We start from the raw sequence: 25,336 nt of genomic DNA, 5'->3' as shown, positions 1-25,336 counted from the left end.
TCTATGTTTACGCTTAACTTCGACGTAGATGCACCGCTTTTTTTTGATAGAGTTCTGTCCTAGTGGTTCGGTATAATAGTCATCGGAGCTAGATCATGAAACTGATCAGCAGCTGACAGAGCTCATTCCATAATTGTGTGCATGATCACGCTTAAATTCTATATAGGTACACGAATTTTGTCTATTTATTTTTTGTTTAAAAGAGCTTGCTCTCACGGTGTTTTCATATAAATTTCTTTAGAATCTGATGATAGTATTTGAAGCTTAGACCATAAAACTTCTCAACGACTGACATAGTGTTATATATCGTAATTAACGGACTTCTTTGTGTGCATGTTCACTGTTTGAGTTTCAAAGGAGTATACTTTCTCGTGGATTTCATATAAATTTTATCAGGATCTAATGACGGTCTTTAGACTTAGATGATGAAACTTTTTAACAGTTGGGGGACACGGTGGCTCAGTGGTAGAGCAGCGTTCCTGCTGGTAAGGAAAACCTCAGGAAAAAAGACTAGAAATCAGGGAAAGCCAGGGAAATTTTATAAAATATATTTTTTCTAACATACCAAATCCACCTTAGCCATTACAATATCTATTTGCTTTTTATTTCTGTTTTTTTTTTCTACATGCAATTTTGTTTTTGTTGCTGTTTATTTCACTTCTGCATTCTAGAATAAATGTTCTCATATATAAATATTCACCATTATTAATTCTTTATTCAACGTAAAATCCTGTCATAAAAGTCAGAGAATTTTGCGTCAAAGGTCAGGGAAACTCTAGAGCGCTTACCTGTGGTGCGTCGGATTCTCGGTTTGATTCCCGTTCAGGTAAGTTTTGGTGGACAACTCATTATGCCCGTGGGTTTTCTTGGGGCATTCTCGTTTCCTCTCACTTTCTCATTCTACCAAATTCTTCCATCATTGTCTCCCTTAGCCTAAAGGACATAGTCGTGGGACGTTAAACTGAAATATTTCATTTTTTTCTTTAACAGCTGCTATCTATATCTATATCTATACATATACAGTGAAACCTCTGAATAACGGACACCAATGGGACATGAATTTTTGTCCGTTATTGAGAGGTGTCCGTTACAGAAAGGTAACAGAAATTTAATTTCTCACAGCGGTAATTGTGTGCTGTAATATACAGTAAATACATTATGTATGAACGTAAGTACGTAAAATTCAATATGAAAATACTCTATTAGTACTATTTGAATTACTGGGAGGGATGAAGGAAAAATTCATTTGAAGGGTAAGGGGAAAAAGAAAGAATGTCACAAAACTACATTTTCGAGAAAACGGCACTTTAATATTGAAAAGGTGTATAAAATGAATAGGGTTAGTCAAATCTTTTCCCCGTTTTACATGGACATTTCTACATCTATGCATGCATTCATATACAGTCAAATAGTACCAACAGTCCCCAACAGATAGGACAAAGCACTCGTTAAAGCACACACATGGACATTCCTTGTTTTTTCCCCTTACCCTTCATTTGTGTTAAATAATATTATTGCTGGGGGATGTGTTAATATATTCGTATACCTGTACTGCAAAAGATAATGCGTGTATGTTAATTTCCTTAAGTACATGTCATCACCCTGTAAGCGTTTCTCATATATTTCAAATTTTCAGAACCTTCTCAAAAGATGCGTTAGGAACCAATTACTCGGCTGAACTCTTTTGTTTCGCGAAAAAGGCATACATTTTCCCTACAGGGGTAATAAAACTCATTAGCAAATGTCCTCTCAGAATTCTCAATACGGTTGCGGAAGAATGTGTGTGTGTGTGTGTGTGTGAGTTTGTGTACTGCCGTGGTATCTTCGTTGGCGGAATGGATGAAAAGGCATATGGGAGTGCATATGTTTATTGAACCAGCGCCAATCACAAAGAATATCCTCTTAGAGAAAGTGAAAAGGAAGCCGGGAATCCTCCAACCCAGACTTGTTCCAGTATCATAAGTAAAAGAAAAAGGTTGCTTTTCCGAAAAAAAGAAAAAAAAAGTAAGAGAGGACACATTGCTCTTTGAAAATGTTACTGTAAAACAAACAATGTTTGTTTTGTTATCTATGAAATTGCCGGGAAAGATGCAAGGCCCAGAGGCAAAAGGATTGAATTTGTTAGGGAAGAGAAGATAGTTCGTATAGAATTCTTGGTCATACGACTGACCCTGCATGAGTGTTATTGCTTATTGAAGGTTTTCTAGGATTTCCACCAGAAAGCAGATTATTGCGGGCAAGAAAAAAAAAATTTCAAGTTCAGCATGAAGCTGTTCTGTTTGATGATTTACTAGGTCTAGACTCATGATAGATACGCTTGTGAGAAATAATATATCGCAGAACCGAGAATAATTTCCGTCCGTTATGAAGAGGTTATTGAAACGTCTGGGGAAAAAAGGACTGTCCGCGTCCGTATCTGAGTGTGTCCGTAAAAGAGAGAGTTTTGTTCCATAAGCGAACATATATTTTTGCCGGGACAAAAGAATGTGTCCGTATTATAGAGGTGTCCGTTAAGGGAGATTTCATTATATATATATATATATATATATATATACAATTGTACAATACAATATTCCTCAGTACAAGCTGGACTCTTAGCTGCTCGAAGAGCAAAGGAAAAAAGGAATAAATATAGTAATCTACTCGATAACTGTTGCTTTGTTGCAATAGCAGTGGTTCTTGGGAAGAAGGCGGCCTCAAATTTATAAATGAAATCGGCCACCGTCTATCAATTAAATCAGGATATACTCGAGCAAAATCTTTCCTGATTCAACGCATTAGCATAGCCATTCAACGTGGAAACGTGTCGGCTATTATGGAAACGTTACCTACCGGTAAAGAGATAGAAGAGTTTTTCTTCTGTGATAGCAGAGCAGAAAGGTTTGGGTAAAAACAAATCATTGGTGCAACAATATGTAACAACCGAGCAAGCAGTAGGGAGAGACAGCTCACAGTCCATAAGTTTATATGAAAAATTACGGCAGAATGCTGTACCGTACGTCAAGACAGTGACATAACATGACCTATTGGAGCCATTGAAAGCAGAAGATTTAGTATTACCTGCCAAACAGTATGGGAACAAAGGTGTGTATGCGAGCTGTGGTTTCTTGGAAAATATCTCCGATCATGCTGAACGGGTAGCAATTCGAGGACTGATTTATGTTAGGAAGCTTTCCGAGGCCAGCAAAGCAAAACAAGAGGCACGTAGAACAGGCGAATAAGAAAGTAAAGAGACAGAAAAGAGTTTAAGCGTTCTTGATGTTGGTAAAATTGTAAATTATGAAAAATTACAATAATTGCAATATAATAAATAATAAATGTAAATATATATATATATATATATCTACAACAGTAATTGTATATGAAGTCCACGAATTAATACAACTCGGACGACAAAAGGCAGTCAGTGTATATGAAGCGTCAATTAAATATAATAAACACGGATGCATTATTTTGTATCGTATATATATTTATGAAGTCTGTGCCAAGCGAAATAAATTAATGCTTCATAAAATTATTAGCCAAACTTAATTTTATATTAGACATTAATTTGTTTGGATTTGCACAGACTTCAAAATTTTTTTGTAATGAATTATTTTCTGATTTTGAGCATTTATTAAATTATTTTCTTCTTCTTTTTAGCGCTTTTATTTTCTACATTTTAGCTCTTTTGTTGAAGTGTGTTAATATTGTTTTTAAGAATGTATTTATAAAATCCTTGCACCAAAAGTGCAAAATTTATTTATTTATGAAGTGAACTCGATCTTCATGTGAATGATTAAATGCCACAGAATAAGTGGTCGAAACTGTACAGAAAACCTCTTACAGGCACAATCAACAAAGTAAAGTAGAATTAAAATTACCTTTGAGCAAAGCTCAACGTTTTACTATTATTCATGTGCAGCAGTGTAGAAGGCACAGGTGGGCAGATCATGTAGCCAGAATGAAAGAAAGTAGGAACGCTTTCGAAGTTTTAACTGGAAGTCCAATCGGAAAACGACCATTAGGAAGACCTACTTGCAGATGTGAGGACACTATTAAGATGGATCTTGCAAAAATAGGAACACAAGTAAAAACTAAGGATAGAAGTCAATGGAGAACTTTTTGTGAATATGGCATTGAACCTCCAAGTTCCGTAGGCTATAGAGTTAGTTCAGTTAGTGTAACAGTTTCGCAACTATCTGTATCTCATGCCTTCATCAGACACTGTACCGTGAGAAATGAGAAATAATGGTGTGGGATGCGATGACTTATTTTAAACTCGTCTAACTAATAAGTAAGATACTATCGAAAATTGCTTCCTCGTTGCATATTTGATTCTTCCGAAACACAACTTACCGTGTCAAGTTACGATACACTCACAAAACAAAAGAGACATATAACCATAAAAAAACATAAAACAAACAGAAATATAATTCACATTTAGAACAATTTAATAACAATTTCTTCGCATTTAAACGGAGATTGTTGGCTCTATACAAAGTCGTTAGCACCGTATTAAGAGCTTGACTAATGGATAATTAAAATTTTCGTATTGAGTAACCCGTTAGCGATGCATTTCACGACTTATATCAAAAGAGATTAACTACGACTTTTCTACAAGGTCCAAATACATTAGGAAAAACAAAGTAAGAGAAAATATTAAACAAATACAACACAAGAAGTTAATATTTCATTGGAAATCAAGTAAGGTTTTTGTTTTAAATGATAAAACACAAGTGTGTACAGTATAGCAAGTGTTTATTATTTAATGCTAAAAATTCGATCTGACTTGCAAACTAAATTACTTTCTTCGAAATCAAGAAATTTCGTTGCACGTCATTTAATACTTACCTACATATTTCTAGATTTGAAAAAGTTGTTATATGATTTATTTCTTACATGTAATAGAATAACGTAATCTCAAATGACACCCTACTTCATTAGAAGAAGAAGTGATGGCTACAAGACCGAAATTGCACGTGTTATTGATGTTGCTTTTGCTCGTAACGCGAAAGGATGTCATTACAGGTTGTCTTACAGTATTATATGAGACAGCGTTATACGAAATAGTTTTTGAAATTGGAAGGACCTAAAATATTCACTCAACGACGTGCTGGAAAATTTCTTGAATAATAATGCAAAAATGTTTTCCAATATCAAGTAATTTTGATTGCAGATTAGTTAATATTTTCAGTATTTTTAAATTTATAGAATTTTAGAGTTCTGGACTTTTGGCATCTATGGTCATGTTAACCCGTCACGTATGAGGGATGGCGTCCCTCGGCGATCACACTATCCAAGGAAAGGGAAGGAAGAAAGCGACCTGGGATCTGTATGTTAGGTACCATCCCGGCATTTGCGTGGTGTGAATGAGAAAAATCTAGGAAAACCTTACTCAGGATGGCTGGCTTGGAAAGCTTTCTACACTTATTCGATCAAGTGTCCACATCGGGAATCGAACACGACCACTCTTACCAAAGGAGAGAGCTTTAGCGACGACAGTACGAGGGACCACAGTTAAATAACAGTTCCTTATTAGACTGCATATACGTCTATTTTTTTCATTTAGTGCTCCCGCGTAGCGTAGTCGCTAACGCTCTTGCCTTCGGTGCGAGCGGTCCCGGGTTCGATTCCCGGTGGGGGTACTCGGTTGAAAAAGTGTTTAAAAAAACTTTTTCAGGCCAGCCTTCTTGAATGAGGTTTCCTGGGTTTTCCTCATTCACACCAATCAAATGCCGGCTAGCATTGTATTTGTTTAATATTCTCTCTGACTGTGATTTCTCGTAACAGGTTTAGACAACCTACGAAAAAGTTGTCTTTTTTCGATTCAAATCATGGATAACGTACAAATTGTTTGTAAATACGGAAGTTAGTGTCACACGTTAGTCAAACTCAGTACGACGTTAATCACAGGTGAAAACGTCTATGAATATAGCTTTGTATGTGCAAGGTTAAGAAAAAAAGTTTCACTTATTATATATATATGTAGGTGTGGTGTGTAGTTTACATTGTAATTGTGACAATATGAAGTATACCCGAATACGTTACAAGACTATTGCAAAAACGTAGAAGATTAACAAAAGAATGTAGAGAATGATTTATTACTCCTGCCTCTATGTGAGTAATAAGGCATTTGGTTTCTGCTTGCTAAAAAAAAAAAAAAAAAAAAAAAAAAAAAAAAAAAAAAAACCCGAAGCAAATGACTGATAATAGTACAGAAGTTCAGGTGCTAGACACATGATCACGTTTGGCAACAAGCGGTGTTCTCCTTCCTTGTGTGCGGCAGACTCAGGTTCGATTCTTAGCAGAAGCTCATATGTGTCGGATTCCATGTTAAGCTCGAGGTCCAGATCTCATAGAGCCTCGATTCTGAGAGAGATGCTGAACTTGAATCCAACCTTTCTTATCCCTATCCAACAAGTGTAAAAAACAAAACGATAATCGAGTGTTCAGCAAGGAAGAATTTAGTAAATGAACGCAAACACAGAAAAGAGGAATGATAATTTTTTCCTCACTTTATTTTAAGAAAAATGAAATAAAATTATTTAAAATGTACAAAATACGATTTGAATTGTTGTTAAAATATTGAGCCAAGCTAAAAATCGTTGCAGCTTTCTGTATTGATACTAAGAATCTAAAGCTAAATATGGTGAAAGAAAACGAAATCACTGTAAAAGACTGGGATATTATGATAATCAAATTCATTAACAAAAATCATATTTGATTTCAGTTTTGCTTTAAGGTTTTATTCTCACTAAGTACATTTTTTTTTAAATAATTATAATCAAGAAAAGTTATCTGTAAATGAAATGTTTTTATAAGATAACAGTATACAATATAGTTAGTGAAAATCTGCATTTTATATTTATTTTTGTTTATTTGTGTGTATATTTTAATATTGATGCTCAAAATTGTGGTTGTTCTAAAATTTTTATTATTATTATTATTATTATTATTATTATTATTATTATTATTATTTTATTTATTTATTTATTTTGACAATAATATTATTCAAAGGTAAAACATGTCAATTGATACATGATATCGAGCTGAACGAAGTGACATGCTTGAGGGAAAAATCCCGTAAGTAGTTTTCGAGCAAATAAACAAAAAGTACCTTCTGTGGTGTTAAAATGGATGTATGTCGTTCATTGTTAATTTGCTGGGCTGATTATATTTATTGTTTGATTTCTTGTACATACATTGGTGTCCAAAAAGATAGCATAATCCTAGTCCACAGCCAAAAAGATAGCAGAATCTTAGTCCACATGGACCAAAAATACCTGACTGATCCTAGGCATCTAAAACTTGGACACCTGCGTGAAAAAAGTGTGCAAGGGAAGAAGAAAACACACAGCACACAGACCCAACACCTTTATTCGACAAAACTCACCATAGTTGAAAATGACCCAATCTGTGTGGCGAGAAGACAAATGAGTTTGTGGTGGATCAAGAGCATCAGTAAGGCGTGTGGTCACCCCGCGCGGCTGTACAGGCTGCACAACGACGTTCCATGCTTCCGATCACTTCGTTAATGAGTTCCATCGTTATCTTTGGCCATTCCGCCCGAAGGGCAGTACACAGGTCCGGAATCGTTCGTGGTGGGGGCTGTCGGGCTGCAATCCGCCTTCCCAATGCATCCCAGACATGTTCTATTGGATTCATGTCTAGGGACCATGCAGGCCACGGCATGCGTCGAATATTTTCCTCCTTCAGAAAATCATCCACACACCTGCCCGATGACAACGTGCGTTGTTATCCATGAATATGAGTGATGGCCCAACTGCACCCCTAAACAGTCTCACATACGCTTCCAGCACCTCATCACGGCCCCTCTGGCCAGTCAGAGTACGGCCCTGAAAGACGTGTAGGTCAGTACGGTCATTCAGCATAATGCCCGCTCAAACCGTCACACCCCCACCACCAAATTGATCCCTTTCAATGATGTTCTGTGGGTTTTGGCGCATCCCCTGTTCTCTCCATATTAGTGTCCGTCGAAAATCTGACTGCAAGCTGAATTGCGACTCATCCGAGAACAGAACGTGACCCCATTGTTCCATGGTCCAGTGCCTGTGTTCTTGGCTCCGCCTCAAGCGGGCTCTGTGCTGCACACGAGAGAGAGGGACACACACGACGAGACGTCTTGCGTAAAGACCAACCTCATGCAGTAGCCGGTACGCCGTTTGTCTTGAAACACGTGCTCCTGTAGCAGCTGCAAGTTCTGATGACAGTTGCTGTGCTGACATCAACCGAGTCCGACGTACTTTTACCGACAGATACCGGTCCTGTCGAGCGGTTGTGACTCTTGGGCGACTCGGAATTGGTGCACGTGCGATGTTGCCCGTGGTTTGAAACCTGTGCCACAGACGTGAGATCACAACCGCTTTGTGGTACATGCAGTGTTCTGGACACCTCCGTTTGTGTTTGCCCAGCTTCCAGCCGTCTGATTATTCTGCTTAGCAAGACAGGGTCTAATGTGGGTCCTCGTGGCATGTTGAAGCCTTCACGACGCACTAACACTATTGCCAACACGTCTGCTTTGCACACGACTCAGCAATCGACTGTGGTGTGGTGTGCTGTTATCAGCTCTTCTTTGGGCATTTCTCTTCCTTCCCTCCAGCAGCCCTTGTATGACCTTCAGCACGCTTTCTTCTGTGTGGCAAGTAGAGATGCAAGGGCTCGGAAAAAAACTGGCTTTTTTGAAAAAAAACTCGGTTTTTTCTGCTTCGCTTTTTTGCTTGGGAAATTTTGGGCTTTTTTCAAAATTCTGCTTTAAATTGATAAAGCAGACTTTGTTTCGCTTCTCTATAACACAAAAAGTCATTTAGTTAGTGGTTGATGCCCATAATAATATAAAACCTCGAAAATAAACCATGAATTTCGAAAAGATATTTCAAACAATTTTACTTCAACATTTTTACATTATGAATTCCAAAGGATTAACCAATGTATATAATAAAAAAAATTAACCTCCTATATACAAAAGCAAGCAGAGTTGGCAAGAGCCATGGTTGTTTCTGAAAATGCCAAAAACCCGTTTTTTAGGGGGAGTTTAAACCAGGTTTTTTTTTGGGTTTAAACCAGGTTTTTTTGATTTAGATATTTTGCTTTATGTATTTATATTACATATTCACAGAAATAAGTTTGTTTTGCCTTAGTGTTATTATGCAACAGCGGGGTTATGCTGGAAGAGGTCCCATAAGCTTAAAGAAGTCCAGTCAGTAAATTTCTTAAATTGAGAAACTCCTGCCCTAGCCATCGGGAAAATCCTGTTCTTGTTTTTCATGTAAAATTTAAAGGTCAACGTATCATAATCAGTACGGTAAAAATGAGGTATTAAATTACAAATTTAGTACGTACATATCATTGAAAGTACCATCCAAGTTAATGTTGGAAGCTACGTAGGCAATCGATAAATTTTGCCAATTTCTATCAATATATTTAAGCAACCTTGGCTTCTTTATAGAACGACAGGCATTCAGGCATGCAGAAATATACAATTTGGTTTCGTTTTGTATGTTTAGGCTTAACATCCTTACGTAATACCGAGGTTATCAAATAGAAGACTTTCGCTTAAAGTGACATCCGAACCGCTACTCGGTTTACACATGAAAGAAGGGTTGTGGTTCGACCAAGAATTGAACATGGGACATCTTGATTAAAAGGTGAAAAGGAAATAAGACTAATGCAGATTGTTTGACATATGGAAACGTCACCATGAAGTTCACACGATTCGCATTTTTTTTTTTTTATTTTTCTGGTTTAAACCATTTAAAAAAAAAAAAAACAGCTGGTGCAAACGAATCATTCCTAAAAGTAAAAACTTCTTTTAAAAAAAATATAAAAATAACTAGCAAAATTGTATGTAGTATTTTTACTTCAAAATATTCCATACCCTCTTTTTGAAACAAAATAAAATTAAAATAAAACATAAGAGAAATACTTAGATTTATATGATACACTTAAAGGCTGCACATCTAGAGCTTTTGGTTCTGTATATTCTTGAAATTCTACAGTTAAGTTTTATATAACCACCATCACAGTTTACCCAATCCTCAAGTTTTCTGAATTTTTAACAAGAGGGATTCAACATATCATTACGGAACTTATCCCCCCCCCCCTACAAAAAAAGGACTGCACAACAAACATGACTGAGTGGTTAGCTTTTGCGCTTCTATCGGGAAGTCCGGGATTCAACCCAGCAATCGACCATTCTGACAAAGCTTTTCTTCATTCCATCTGTGAATGTAGAAATAGTGCGTGTACTGACCGACTAGGAGTGTAGGAGTTGGCCGATTTCCTTTCTTATTATTTTTAAATCGTTACTATTACTAATTACCAGCAGTGACGGTTTTTCGAAGATTAGGGGGTCGGTCTTTCGGACTGAAGCCTGTTCCCCAAAGTTGCGGAATGTCTAAAACGAACGAAATGTCTATTAGTTATGCCTTTACTCATATACTTTAAGCTCCCGTCAAATAAAAATTACGAATATTTAGGAAAACTATTCTTACTAAACATTAGTAAGAAAAACCCCTCCCAAAATACTTTTCTAAATTCACCACTGATTCTCAGTATAAAATGATCTTCTAGGTTGTATCCGGAAGATTATTGCTAAACATATAAACGAAACGAAATATTAGTTATCCTGTACTCATAATGTCAAGCACTTCCTAAATAAAAATAGGACTTTTTAGAAAACGAAACAATCAGAGAAACCCTTCCCAAAGTACTTTTCTAAATCCTACTGATTATTTGTATAAATTGGTATTCAAGGTTGTATCCGGAAAATTATTGCTAAATCATTGCACAACTACAGTATAACATATGTGGAAGTACGGTTTGACGGACATATTGAAAAACGTATGCTTTGACGGATATATAGAAAAACGTAAGTTTAACTTTTGTGCTAGAAGCTAGAGTACTAAGCTCTTAAAAATGAAACACGGATGACAAACTAAAATGATCTAGAGAAGAAAAAATGTCGATAACTCAAAAGTTAAAATAAAGTTAAATAGCCTGTAAAATTGCCCTCAAATACTACATTCTTCATGTTAGCTTTAATTCGTAAAATATGTGCTCCATCCATCTTGATGGTGAATTACAGAGCTAAATATGGCATTTAGGTCATGGAATTCTTATCTAACTATAGAATATACTATAAGAAGGCTATTTAGATAGAAAAATCATGAAAATGAAAAACGCCAAAATTTCCAAAATTCTCGTTTTTTTTTTTTTCAAAAAAGCCGGCTTTTTATGTGCAAAAAACCATCGATTCAAAAAAGCCGGCTTTTTTGCATCTCTAGTGGCAAGGTCAGTTCTGACCGCACTGTTCTATGACGGCTGTATGTCGCTGTTCCCATTGTGTGTTCCCACGTTTTCCCATTTTTCTTAATTATGCTATCTTTTTGGACACCAGTGTAGTACTTGTAATATTTTCGCTTCCCAACATCACCGAGTAGTAATTATTAATTTTGTATTTTATTATTTTAGGTACCATGTTGAATACAGTGCCGGCGGTAGCGCACAAAATACCGTCCGTATTTTACAGTGGGTCCTTGGGAAACCTGGATGTTGTGTGTTCATGGGAGGTATTGGAAGTGATCAGAGAGGAAAGACATTGGAGAAAATAGTCAACGATGATGGTGTGATTACGAGGTAATTAACTGTATAATTTTACTATGATTACATACTAAAATAAATTATTTACATGCGTGTATTTCGTACCCATAGTATCGGGTTAAAATATTGGAGTTTAAAAATATTTTTGCAAATGTTACATAAGTGACTTTCGTACGGAATTAGGAATATCATAAGTGGACCTATTATATAATATGGAAAGCAAATTTCTAAATCCTGCAAAGATGGAATGGACATTAACGCTATAACAGATAATAAAACAGAAAATAGGGGCCGCGGTGGCTCAATGGTAGAGCGTTCACCTCTGGTGCTTGGGGTCCTGGGTTCAAACCCTGCTCCCGCCAAGTGAACTTTGTGGTGGACAAACACCGTGTGCGTGGGTTTTCTCCGGGTTCTACCGTTTCTTCCCACTTTCTTCATTCCACCATTTCATTCATCTCTCATCATCACCGTCTCCTTTAGCCTAACTGGCATAACCGTGGGACGTAAAACTAAAAAATTTCATTTCATTTTTTAAAACAGAAAATATCTTGGATGGATTTATATGTTTATTGTGTGTGTATCCAACGATGTATTTTATATAACCTTAAACTGAGGCAGACTATTACTTTTCGAGATGATGTTTCCTGTATTATAAAGTTTCTAAAGACTCATTAGTGGTAGTTTTGTTTTTTGGAGGCTTTGGTACAAGGTAGAGGGGCAGAATTTTAAAATTGAAAGTATCTTAGATTTGGACAGAAGAGACCCTCGCATATATACCTAATATATATATATATATATATATATATATATACATATATATATATATATATATATATATATATATATGGTAGACCACTGAACTTGATACGTCCTTGGAACTTAAACTAATGGAAAAAAATGTCATGCAAATATCAGCAAGGAGGGCATTGTTTGACATATTCTATGGCACCACAAGATTAACAGTGTTGGCAACCCAACATAAAGTTATATCTTTTGAAACGGCACTACGAAAGGATTTCAAATCTGCATGTAAATGGAAAACATGCAGTGTTGCAAACTAAGGTCGCTACAGTTTCATAAACATTCAAATTTTGGCGGCCTCTGAGTAGTAGTAACGATAATGAGACAGACGGAGCAGTGCAGATCCAAAGTACTTTAGTATCTACTACTCCGATCATGATATATATGATGGAGTTCGAATGAATACCAACAAAGTTGCAAGGCATTGACAATTTGACTTTCTTTAGAAGCAGGTATTTCGAAACCCGCTTAGGTAACGTCATTCAGTTAAATAGGCAGTTTTCAGTAGATGTAAAGATCACAATGCCGTTTGCAGCAATTTTATATCTGAAACAATTCTTGAGATAAGGTAAAAAGCATCATCACTGTTCAAAATTATGAAATTCCGAGAACTTTTTGTGGTTACACCTATCAGAAAGTATTGTTGTAATGTTATAAAAGGAAAGTTACTCAAAAATTGATTTGAAAAGTTCCTACAAATACGCCATTTTAAGCAATATATCAAATTTTACTGTTTTTTCATATTTTCGGAATGACTTGATAAATCAAATTGCTGTAAACTGCGGTATAATCTTTATGTATATTAGAAACAGTGTATATAATTCAATGGAATACTTAATTAAACACTTTTTCGAAATAAAAGTCCATCGAAAAACGTTAAATTTTCAATTCTTTGTAATGTCGTGTGATGACCGTAGTGCTCGATACTAAGGCACTCTGGATGTGTATCAACTTCACTCTGTAAGAGATTGGTGTCATACTCTGTCACGTGACTTTCGACGTATTCGTGATAGTGAGTGGCGACAAGACAGCCGGGAGCTCCGTATCGCAATCTTTGGCGAAGGTCTCAGACACAGTTTTTCCAGAAACATTTCCCGTGCCTACAGCAATGATAGATTTTGTTTTGTAATCTTTTACGTGTTTTTATGGGGGAGGGGTACCATAATGCAAAGATTCTGGATGAAAGAAACTTGAGGGGAGGAAATAAAGATTATTTTTTATTTGGAAGTTTGCATCATAACAACATTCTTTTATTTCACCATATTTAGGTTCATTTTTATGAGACTACTGAATACGAAATACTGGAGGACTGGGATCGTTTTCCACCGTTAGTTGGTTTATTTAAACAGTTCTATTCATATTCTATCATAAAAATAAATGAGAAAAATTACCTAATGTCTAAAAGAGTAGTTCGTGTAAGAAATATGAATCTCGTTACAGTATTATGTTTATAAAAAAACTATTTATGAAAGAATTATTTTAATGAAAACCATTGGTTTCGTATGAATTAGATAAATTAAGGAACTGCCCTTTCCCTCAATGCTATGCTACTGTTACTTATGCCTCATTGTATGATTACTTGAGTTTTTTTTTTAAGCCTGACGTGGTGAACTAACAGTGTTATATACCAATCCCTATAGAAATCTCTTGATTGCACAAAAATTCACATGCGGTAACTAGCGTGATATGAATTCACATAGCATTTTTACAAATTTTGCCCTTACTGATACGGTGTTGGACCAGGAAATTGCAAAAACTAGGTTCGTGAATATTATCGTTACATCTTGGTAAAATTAATTTGGCGGATGCAAAGGACGACTTTCAGACAGAAAGGACAAGCACAAAGCTTTACCTTCTATCATATTCTTGTTTCTTGAACATAATTCCGGACTTCTTAAACCTTTCAAAGAAAGGTACACTCATGTCCAAAATTATTATCACATATCTATAACTGTCCTCTTGTAAGAACATATTTTGCTAATTATTTTGCAGGGTACTTTTAATACTGATACTGTGTATAATTGGGAAAGGTATATTTGCGGTAAATTTCATAGGAAAAGAATTATAAATACGAAAATTAGAATGAGTAAAACAAAATGTTGCTAAATGAACAAGAAAGTTTTATTTTCGTTTTATTGTTCTTATTTACTGCTCTTTTGACATGAAATTTACTACATACATGTCTTTGCCGATTATACACATACCAACATTATAAGAAATACAGGGCGAATTCGTTATTAAATTATATTCCTAGAACAACATATTTATAGACATGCGACAGTAGTTTTGGACATGAGTGTACATACCTAGCTCATAGTAATCATTACAGAAACAAGTAGTATTGTCACGTGTACACCACATGAAGAAGTTTGATTTATATCGAATATTTCTCAATATTGAAACCGGGAGTGGTAGTAGATTTCTATCATTTCTGCTTTTATTAGAAAGATGAGGATCGAGATAGAATGTATTTTTTGGCTGATTGATTTCAGAAAACCATTTCTTTCTATACATTACCGTTTTTACTATACAGCAATCAATGACAGAACCGGAAGTGGTTGATTTCTGTCACTTCCGGCTTGAATAAAATGTTAAGAGAAAAGATGGTACTTATTCTTAGAATACTAAATCGACTTATCGTTTTTGCTCTATAGAGATCAATATTGAAACCGAAAGTTGTATTGGATTTCTCTTTCTTCCGCTTTTAGTAGAAAGTTAAGGATGGAGATAAAATGTATTCTTGAGATCCTAAATAGATTAAGAAAACCGCTTCTCGCTGTCTATTGCCAAATTTTCTGTGTAGTGTTGAACGTTAAGCCGGAAACTGCTTATTTCAGCCACTTCCGGTTTGAATATTACCTCCATCAATGATCTCGTTTGTTAACCGTCTACACACTGGCCAAAATTGATATCGACCCTTCAGGTAATCTAATCTAATATAGTTCTTGAGATTTTTTTGTCTACTGGTCGGACGGACAGACAGAGTCAATATATATAAAGGAATTTGATAAACTAAACTTCTTAATGAGTAGAACAATTTCTAGTATTTTGAAGTTTAAAACTGTCTTTGCCTTTGCACTTTACTGTCTATGCCTCAGAGATAGCTGAATTTTTAGAAACTGTATAAAGTAATGCTTTTTCGTTGCAACTTCTGCTGTTGTTTTCACAAGTTGTCTTCACACCCAAAGTGCATTTTATTTAGTAGACGTCCATTCAGTTGCTCAGTATTAAGAAATAAATAAATAAAAATACACAGCAAAACACAACTTACAACACACAAAATAAACTAAGTCAAATTGTTCTTTCCAGCCAACATATATTTCTCATTTTCTTCTGTTCCTTGAGTTGTCGCCATGCGACATCATAGTTCGTCCACTGCTTGTGAAAAAAAAAAAAAGCGTGTCTGATCCTAGCTTTGTACAGAGTAGTCTTGGATGTGCATTACCTTGTCCGCCTCTCTTGCGTTATCACTGTTGTAGAATTCTTCAAAATTTGGTTGTTTTTCGATTTTCGAGATACAATAGCGTCATATACTTTATAACACTACATGATAATTATGGTCCAGTAGATTGTAGCTAGGCTGAATGTTTCAGTATGTTTTCGTTTTACATGTAGATTTGAAGTAATAACTTCGCGCAGTCATAAAAAAATACTTAATGTTGGGTTGGCAACACTGTTAACCTTATGGTATTTCAGAATATGCCAAAGAATCTCTTCCTGCCAATATTTGCATGGTACAAAATTTCAGCGTCTTTTGTCCATAAGAGTTACAAGGGTGCGTCAAAATAAATGGTCCGTTATAAATACATAAATCTAAAAATGTTCAAAGGATACAGTACGTAAATACTTCAAAAAGTACACCTTTGAACTTTTAGTATTGCAAATTTGGAAATATTCGCAAATAAACGTTTCACCACTGATGTAAGTTCATTATACCAATCAATAAAGTCACCAAAGCTACAGTAGATTGTAGCTAGGTTGAATATTTCAGTTTGTTGTAAAATTCGGAACAGTGGTGTCTAATCGAAAAATGGCTTTCTAATTTTAAGATTTTTTTTTTTGGGGGGGGGGGGGAATACGAACTTCTGAAAAGTAATACTTTTCTAGTTTAAGGTTTTATATAAAGGTAAATTACTTAAAAACAAAGCATAGAAAGGCATTTTACTCTCTCGTTAAGTGGCTAAGCCCTTTAAGCGGTTTTATGTATCATACTTCTTTTGTTTGTTTATGCATACTTGTTTATAGCGGGAAACTCATCAACCTGGTATAACTTGTCAACCTGCATGTCAGTTAAATGGACCGGAAAACTTGAAGTTATTCTCAATGGACTTAACCTTTGCATACATACATACATATAGAACTTCTTCAGTTTTAGTTTTCAGTACATCGACTCTTGTGGGAGTTATGATCACGAACTTTTTTTTTTCTTTTTTATCCGATTCTATTCTGGATGTTCACTATATTTCCATCCTGTGTTCTTTTGCTCAGTCTTGTGAAAGAAAACAGACCCAAGTACTCCAAGTCAAAATTATTTCCAAAATACACTTATTTCACTTGTAACTATCCGATTTTTATATTAATCTACTGACAATTTAAAGAAAGCAAGCCAGTTCTTGTAACGGTTATTGACTTCAGAACCTTGGAACCATATATGAGGAGTAAGGAAAAAAAAAAGGAATGTCACAAAACTGCATTTTCGAGAAAACGGCGTTTTAATATTGAAAACCGCGTACAAAATGAATAGGTTAGTCAAATTTTTACCCCTTTTTACATGGACATTTCTACGTCTACGTATGCATGACATACAGTCAAATAGTACCAAGAGTCACCAACAAATAGGACAAAACACCCGTTAAAGCACACACATGGACATTCTGTGTTTTTTTTTCCTTATCCTTCATATGGATAAATTGTAATTACGGGGGCCAGAATTTTTCCCTAAAATTTCATACGTTTTTTTTAATTTTTTTTTTACAGCCTAATTTTAGTTAGATTAGGTTATATTACATTTTATTTATCTTACATGGTTTGTATTGCCCCTCTCCCTCCTCCGCAATTAGAATTAACCCCAATATATTTACGTAAATCAAGAACTTCTGTTGTTAAGAAGAAAGATTGATTTAAGATTATGGTAATGAGATCATTATTGTTTTCATACCGTAAGGCTACAGTTATTCAAATTGGAAAACTAAAAGTGTGGTCCAAAAAACCTAACAATATAAATTAACCAAACGCAATTTTCATTTGATCATATTCGGCAACACGATGTACTGATATAGTACTAAATGCATTTTATTCCTTATGAAAGTGTTAGTCATAGTTGTTGAAAATAGTTGTGTATCATTAGATAATTGCATTAATATAAAATGTATTTCATTATTATTTGTAAGTAAAGTTTAAGTAACTACAGATTTTATAATCGGAAATGAGGTGGAATTTTTCTGACAGTTTTGCAGTGATCACGGAGGTAGTAGCAGATTTTTTGTTCCTCATTTTAACTTTTCTTATTATTAATATTTTCTTTTAAGGAATGGCCATATTTAAAGATATAAGACGAAAAGATAAAATTAATATAGTAAGGTTTAATAAACGATTCTCGAATTCAACCTGAAGAGAATTAAGTAGGCCTGAAGTTCTATTTCATGTCAAACAATTCCAAGTAAATATAGTGTATATCAAAAAATTTATAAAAAGTGACTATGTTAGTTACAATATCAAGATCATTAATTAACCTTATGAGCAAATGACTGTTACAAGAACTGACTTATTTTCTTCAATGGACGGATATAAAACGGACTTTATGCGCTAAAAGTGCTGATGAAAATAAATTTGTCTTGAAATACCTGGGACTTATTATTTTTTTTTTTTTACAGGACAGCGTAAAACAATATGCAATGGGAATATAGTGAACTTGCAGCAAAAGTCTGACTCACACGAGGGTTAAAATCTTGAAAGCACTTAACCAAAACTGAAGGAAGAGCATAATAATGTCTATTAATGGTTACACAGCTTGACTTCTTTAGACGGTTTGAGAAATAGGGTGAACTTTAAACATCTGACCTATTCCGTTCAATTCGCAGATTTTAACATTACTGAGCTGTATAACTAGTTTTAATAGAGTAGCAATCCCGCGCAAGTTTCCTTCTCCACAATCTCTGGCTGAACTGAGTGCAATGCATGAAGAATAAATAGTCCACTGCTCCTCACGATCCACGAATAGTGTGTCCTAATTTTGTGACCTGTGCAAGCTATACTACAGGCTAAAAGTATTATATGTTGAATTTTGTTATTGGAAGTTCTCTCTTGAACTTGTATACTAAGAGGCAAGGGACAATTGGTAAAAATTAAACTTTGCGCGGAAATATCTCCAACTCCCTCATGATTTTTGCTTCCTGTAGGGCAGAGGTTTTCAGCCTATTTCTTATCATTATCCCACTTCTATCAATCACATCATCGTACCAGCGACCCCATAAGTAATTTCTGGTTTGGAATAAACTTTTCGATTATTGTTGGTTATCATTGTAGTTGTATGTGTGTATAAACTTCATATATGAATTTGAATAACTATTGGACAGTACTACGTAAGAGTGCAAATAAAAAAATGTTTATCAAAGTAAGAAATTCAAAATAAACTCTAAAAATATATTTTCCGCTACTATATTCTAATGACATTTATCTTTCTCATCTCCTTTCGCGACCCCAATGTATTTCTCCCGTGACTCCCAAGGTGAGAAACCTCGCTGTAGAGTAATTAATGAAATAAATAAATAAAAAGCAGCTTATAGTATAGATCCATTCAAATTGTCTGCCCTTACAGTTTTATAAGAGTTTATGTAGAGTGGAATTTTCTGAAGGATGAAAATAGCTTTAGCTATCCGACGAAAATGAGTGAGTCGCGTTTTTGACTAACAAGCTGGAGATTGTGGGTTCGAATTTCGCATCCGAGCATGCTGATCGATTGATTTTTTCCAGTTTTCTTCTGTTACTAGACACATGCTAGAATGATACTTTTAAATTACGGATTCTGGGTGGGATCTTGATTGACTTTATTCTAAAATTTCTTCCCATTTAAATTTGCAGTGTTTCTACTGTAAAAGGTCCTTATACCTGAATTTGGATCACTGTAAACTATTGAATTAATAATTATGTTAATAATTTTACGATACATAGTTAGTCATGATAGGAATATATATATATATATATATATATATATATATATATATATATATATATATATATATATATATATATAGTGTTTTATTTCTGGCGGTACGGAACGATATGACGTACGGCAACTTTTTAATGAGAACTAAGTATTTCCTCTTCTGTCTTTAAAAAAAGAGGTTGACGAGAAATTTCGAAAATATCAAATACTAATTACATAATTTTATTGAAAATCAGGGGTTCTATAGTTTTCCTTTTTTTCTTTCTAGAGAAAGAGCTGCAAACCTTTGTTCCATCTTGAAATCAGTTAATTGTATCCAGGGACTAGAAATGTTCGGGCGCTGGCACGTCCTCGCGTCGCTCCTCTCTCTCTCTCTCTTTTTTTTTTTCCATTTCTTTTCCACACGGTAATATAAACCATAAAGGCTCTAAACCGACATTTTTTTTTCTTTTCTGTTCTGAAAAAACTGACCTCTCACAACGAAATAATACCAACAGATTTGTCTGTCGCTGAAGTTCGACTAAAGTGACAGCCAGTACAAAAGTTCTGTTGGGACTCCAACTTTGTACTTTCTCCGCAGAAGAACCTTTCCTCAGTTTCTATTTTAATTTATTCAATTAATTGTTCTTATTCATTATTAGGAAGCGGATTAAGTGAAAACATCTCCTTGATTTTTTTCGCAAAGTTTATCCATTAATTTAGTAGAGGTTTCTAGAGCATTTTGGTAGCATGATTAGTATTCTGAAGAATATTATGCGAACAATGTACTGTATTGTATGCATGTTGTTGAAATTCAGTATTTGTAGAAATCTTGATGCCTTTTCAAAACAAAAGATAGGAGAATACTTTCGCCCGCTTACAAAAAGAGAAAAAAAAATCAAGCAACAGATCACTAATAAATATTGATTATCATTACGTTTGTTGTATTATAAAATTAAGATGCAAGAATCAGACATTTTAAAAGCATCTTTATATATATGTACGTAAGAACTTTGCGAAGCTAATACTCCAGTGATATGCTACTGGATATCATTATTATTATTGTTAATAATAATACTAATAATATCCTGAAGGGTATGCAACTTTTTTTTTAACCATTATGAACCTGAGATCCAGCGCACCGGCACCTTTATTTTTAGAAATAAAACACTGTAGAAATAAAACACTGTAAGGATTCTTATGAAAATCATATTAGATAGTGAATAAGTTTTATTCATGGATTAACTTTTCACACTTAAATGTATTCTTGTATTCATAATATACTTGCGTAATTAAATGTTACGCAGGTACCTTTAAAATGGAGGTTCTGACTGACTTTATTATTCCTTCTAATTCTTCTTGGCATTATTTTCTAATTACATGTACACTCATGTCCAAAATGATTGTCGCATATCTATAACTATCTTTTCGTAGGAATATAATTTGATAATGATTTTGCAGGGTACTTCTGATACTGATACTACGTGTATAATCGATAAATGTATATTTGTGGTAAATTTCATAGGAAAATAATTATAAATACGAATATTAGAATGAGTAAAACAAAATGTTGCTAAATGAACTAGACAGTTTTATTTTCGTTTTATTGTTCTTATTTACTGCTCTTTTGACATGAAGTTTGCCACATACATGTCTTTGTCGATTATTAACATACTAACATTATAAGAAATACCGGGCGAATTCGTTATCAAATTATATTCCTACAACAACATATTTATAGACATGCGACAATAATTTTGGACATGAGTGTACCTAAAAAGTTTGCGTTAATCGTCACAACAGGTAGAATATACACCTTTCCAAGACAAAAAGAAATTAATGTTTAAATTTTTTGACTATATTATATGTTGTATGATTACTTGGAATGGTGTCCTTTTCAGGTATGCTTATCACCCTAAATTGCCTACAGGAACATGTGCTGCATTGATCTATAAGAAGTATCGAACACTTGTAGCGTTTTTAGGAGCAGCAAATATTTATGAACAAAAAGATTTACTTATGCCAGATAATATCGAACTTTTAAGCAGAGTAAAAATGATATATGTGGAAGGTTATTTTTTAACTCATAGTTTTAAAGCTGTTACTGCATTGTTTGAGTTTTTGAAAGACAAAGGCATTGCTTTAGCGTGTAATGTTAGTGGTGTGTACGTTTGTGAAAAATTTCCAGACGAAATATTAGAACTCGTTAGATGTAGTGATATTATTTTTGGTAATAGTGGAGAATTCAGAGCTCTCGGTAAAGTATTAAGGCTTCGTTGTGATGAAGAACAGGTGCCTCTACAACACATAGGATTAACAGTAAGTAAATTACAGGATAGTCCTAACAATACTCAACGAGATATACGGCCAAAACTCTTATTACCCAATTTACAAAGGCTGCGTAAATTAGTAGTAATTACTCGTGGTAACAAACCGGTTATTTGTGCACATGGAGATGAAGTGAAAGAATACTCCGTATGTTCCGTTAAGGAAGAGGAGATTGTAGATACAACGGGAGCTGGTGATTCGTTTGTAGCTGGCTTTCTAGCGGGATTATTTCAGCAGAAGGACTTGGCCGAGTGTGTTGAGTGGGGTGCACGGATAGCGAAGAAAATAATCCAACAAGTCGGTGTTACAGTTCCTAATCAATCAGCAGCAGAGTTATTAACATAAAAATGTAAATACATGTTTTGCATTCAAAAATTAAATGCGCTCAAATAGCCAAGTTAGGAACGAGGCTGACGTTTCCTACACTTTATAGTAAAGTGCTTTATTTTTATAGTACAAATTGGATTAGTGCTTTGTTATAAGCAATTTTACATGTTCGTATTTTCGAACACTATATATTTAGTTCTCTTGTTATAGTACAAAGTAAGTGCCCAGTACAAATCATGGCTACTTGGCAATAGCATTTAAAGATCTTTACTAATTGAATATCTTGCAGGATACAAATACCATTCAATAAACTTTGCGAGAAACCTAACTGGTACGCTGTGAAGATGTTCCGGCAGAGGTACACTTCAGGTTAACGTCAGGGTAACCGGGAATCGCGTGAGACTGCTGTTATTCCCGTGGACACCGCAGTTGTCGGTATTTTGAAAGACCAGATGGACCTCTAATTTTCTGTGGGCGCTGTCTGCTAGCTCTCCTGGGCCTCGATACAATTGAGTGCTCCCGCCTGCATTCTGTACCACCTGTTATTCGTTCGTTACCCTGAACAAAATGTATACATCTCGCCAAATAAAATGTGGCGAACCGTAAGAAGTGCAAGCTGTTATCACCTAGTACCGGTTACTCCACTGCTAACGAATCTGATAAGAACGTCTCAACTGATCCCAAAATAGACGGTGGATCGATTCATGGATGCATGTTGATCATATTTCAGTATTATTAGAAAACAATTAAAGGAAAAAAAAATATCCTACCTCATGTAGAATTCTACACGAGATTACAAGCGCTGGAGTCTTTTAAGAGGAAGCAACACTAAACGCACACATGATAGACAACCAAGAAACAGACAGGAGGAGCAATGAATATCTAAAGCATTGTAGAATACTTTAAAATTCAAACCAAGAACACGGCTGCAAATTGAAAAAAGTTCATGTTGTTTTTTGATTAATAGGTGAACTTAATTCTTTGTTCCTAGCTGATTACGAATAATGAATTCGTTTTTCCCTGTCACGTAAGATTTTCTTACAAATCAATGTCAAAATTTGGGCCTTCTTCCGTATTCAATACTGCTTTATTATACCTTATTTCTTATCTTCTATCAGAATAAAGAGCTTATTATACTAAATAACTGAACATGTTTTGTTTAATGTGAATTCAGACAGACAAAGAAAAGAATATAAGATTCTCTACACATACAGATTACTACATATATACATATAATATAGAAATATATACATACATATATACGTTGTAAAGTGGAAATCAACACAGTCATATAAAATACTTATTTTTCACATCTTTTTAGCACGCTTTCTCTTATAAGCTTTCCTAATTTTCTTGTAATTTTCTTCTGAAGTTTCTCTGTGCAATATGCAACAGTAGTCAGCCATCATGCTAACACTCCAAAGTGCCTGATACCTTTTCTCCATATCCCTCATGTCTTGGTGGAACCGTTCGCCTTGTTCCTCACTTAATTCTTCGAGATTTGGTGGAAAGTAATCAAGATGAGAACGCAAAAAATGCAACTTGAGATTCATGTTGCAACCCAGTTCTTGAAATTTAACTAACATATTCTCAACAACTTCTCTGTAATCAGCACTTTTGAGGTTTCCCAGGAAGTTCACCACCACGCTTTTAAATGCTATCCAAGCATCCCTTTCAGCATTAGTCATAGTTGCCTCGAAGTTTTTATCCTTCATTAAGTTCCTAATGCCTGGGCCAACGAAGACACCTTCTTTCACTTTGGCACATGAAAGTGAAGGATAATTTGTTGCATATGAACTTGAAACATTCGCCTTCCTTGTCGAGTGCCTTAACAAATTGTTTCATCAATCCTAATTTTATGTGAAGGAGAGAAAGTATAACTTTCTCAGGACTGACTAAATTTTGTTGAATGATGTTTTTTGATCCCGCGTTCAGTGTTTTCCGTAATGGCCACTGTTTCCTTCCCTAGTGGTCATTTCGTGCCCTACTATCCCACTCGCAGATGTAACATGGTATTTTTGTATACCCACCTTGTTGCCCAAGTACAATGCTCAAAATCTTCAAATTTCTACACACCACCCAACCATGTATCTCGTATTTAATTTTATTAAGAATAAATTGCACATTGTCATATGTTTCCTTCAGTGACACAGAATGAGCAATAGGAACTGAGGGGAACTTATTTCCATTATAAAGTATAACAGAACAAATTTTAAACTTGTTTTATTCGAGTCAATGAATAATCTCCAATCACTAGAAAGGCAAGGGAAATTTAACTTGGTCAACAAACCTGACACATAACAACAAAACACGACAGAACCTTCTTTTGAGAAATACTGCACAAATTCTTTTTCCCGATATCTGTACCAGGAAAATGTTCCACAGGCCAGCATGTTATTTTCATTAAGTCTGGAACCAAGAGGTTCAGCGCGTTGAGTGAGTGGTATAGGGTCACGAGATCCGCTAGGGGGTTGTAAACTTCATCTTCTATTTCACTATTTTCCACTGAGGCACTATACGAACTAGAATCACTTACAAACTCAAGACTTGATGGAGGTGTCGGAACAGGCAAGTCTAGGCCGTGCAGCACAGGTCTCATTGGAGAGGGAATATTGGGATACACTATCTTTGTCTTGTTTCGAGTATTGTGTCCTACAATTTCACAGAAACAGAAGTAGCTATCGTCGCTATGGTTTTTGGGTTCTCTCCACACCATTGGTGCTGCGAATGACATAGATGACTGCTTTCCAGTGCTCCAGTTCCGTAACGATTCCACACAAGATCTACACAGATTGTGTGGAGTCTGCGATTTATCTTGATCTCCAAGTTCCTTACGGAAGTATGCGAAATATGCCCTTCTTACAAAATCTGTAATTTTCTGTCTCTGTTTGTGTGGAACAAATTCACCACAGATGTAACAAAATAAATCTGCTCTATTCTTACAACCACGAGATGCCATGGCAACACAGTATTCAACGAACTACAAAAGAGAATTAGCCTACGATATTAACATTTCATACTATTGAAGCACATCTAAGATTTGCGATAATTAAATATGAAATTTATTTGAAATGAGATAACAAGGTTTGATATAGAAATATTTTAAATATTCATGCAGGCAAAATTTTAGTTAAT

General features: G+C 34.9%; 1 protein-coding gene across 4 annotated transcripts in view; it reads left to right on the top strand.

Annotated features, from left to right (window-relative positions):
• Window positions 1–25,336, top strand: part of LOC145673362 (uncharacterized) — a 104,143-nt gene that overhangs the window by 23,074 nt on the left and 55,733 nt on the right. For 3 of the 4 annotated variants that reach the window (XM_081743001.1, XM_081743000.1, XM_081743002.1), the window contains exons 3-4: window positions 11,473–11,637; window positions 21,448–25,112. In XM_081743001.1, coding sequence (XP_081599127.1) covers window positions 11,473–11,637; window positions 21,448–22,219 — 937 coding nt within the window. In that variant the 3' untranslated portion in view covers window positions 22,220–25,112. Of the gene's footprint in view, window positions 1–11,472; window positions 11,638–21,447; window positions 25,113–25,336 lie in introns of those variants that run through there. The other variant, XM_081742999.1, reaches the window with a different exon arrangement.

The sequence above is a fragment of the Thermobia domestica genome, chromosome 16, assembly GCF_964235325.1.
Source record: "Thermobia domestica chromosome 16, izTheDome1.hap1.1, whole genome shotgun sequence".
Classification (NCBI taxonomy): Eukaryota; Metazoa; Arthropoda; class Insecta; order Zygentoma; family Lepismatidae; genus Thermobia; species Thermobia domestica.
The sequence above is the reverse complement of the archived record's forward strand: the minus strand, read 5'-3'. Positions and strand labels throughout refer to the sequence as shown.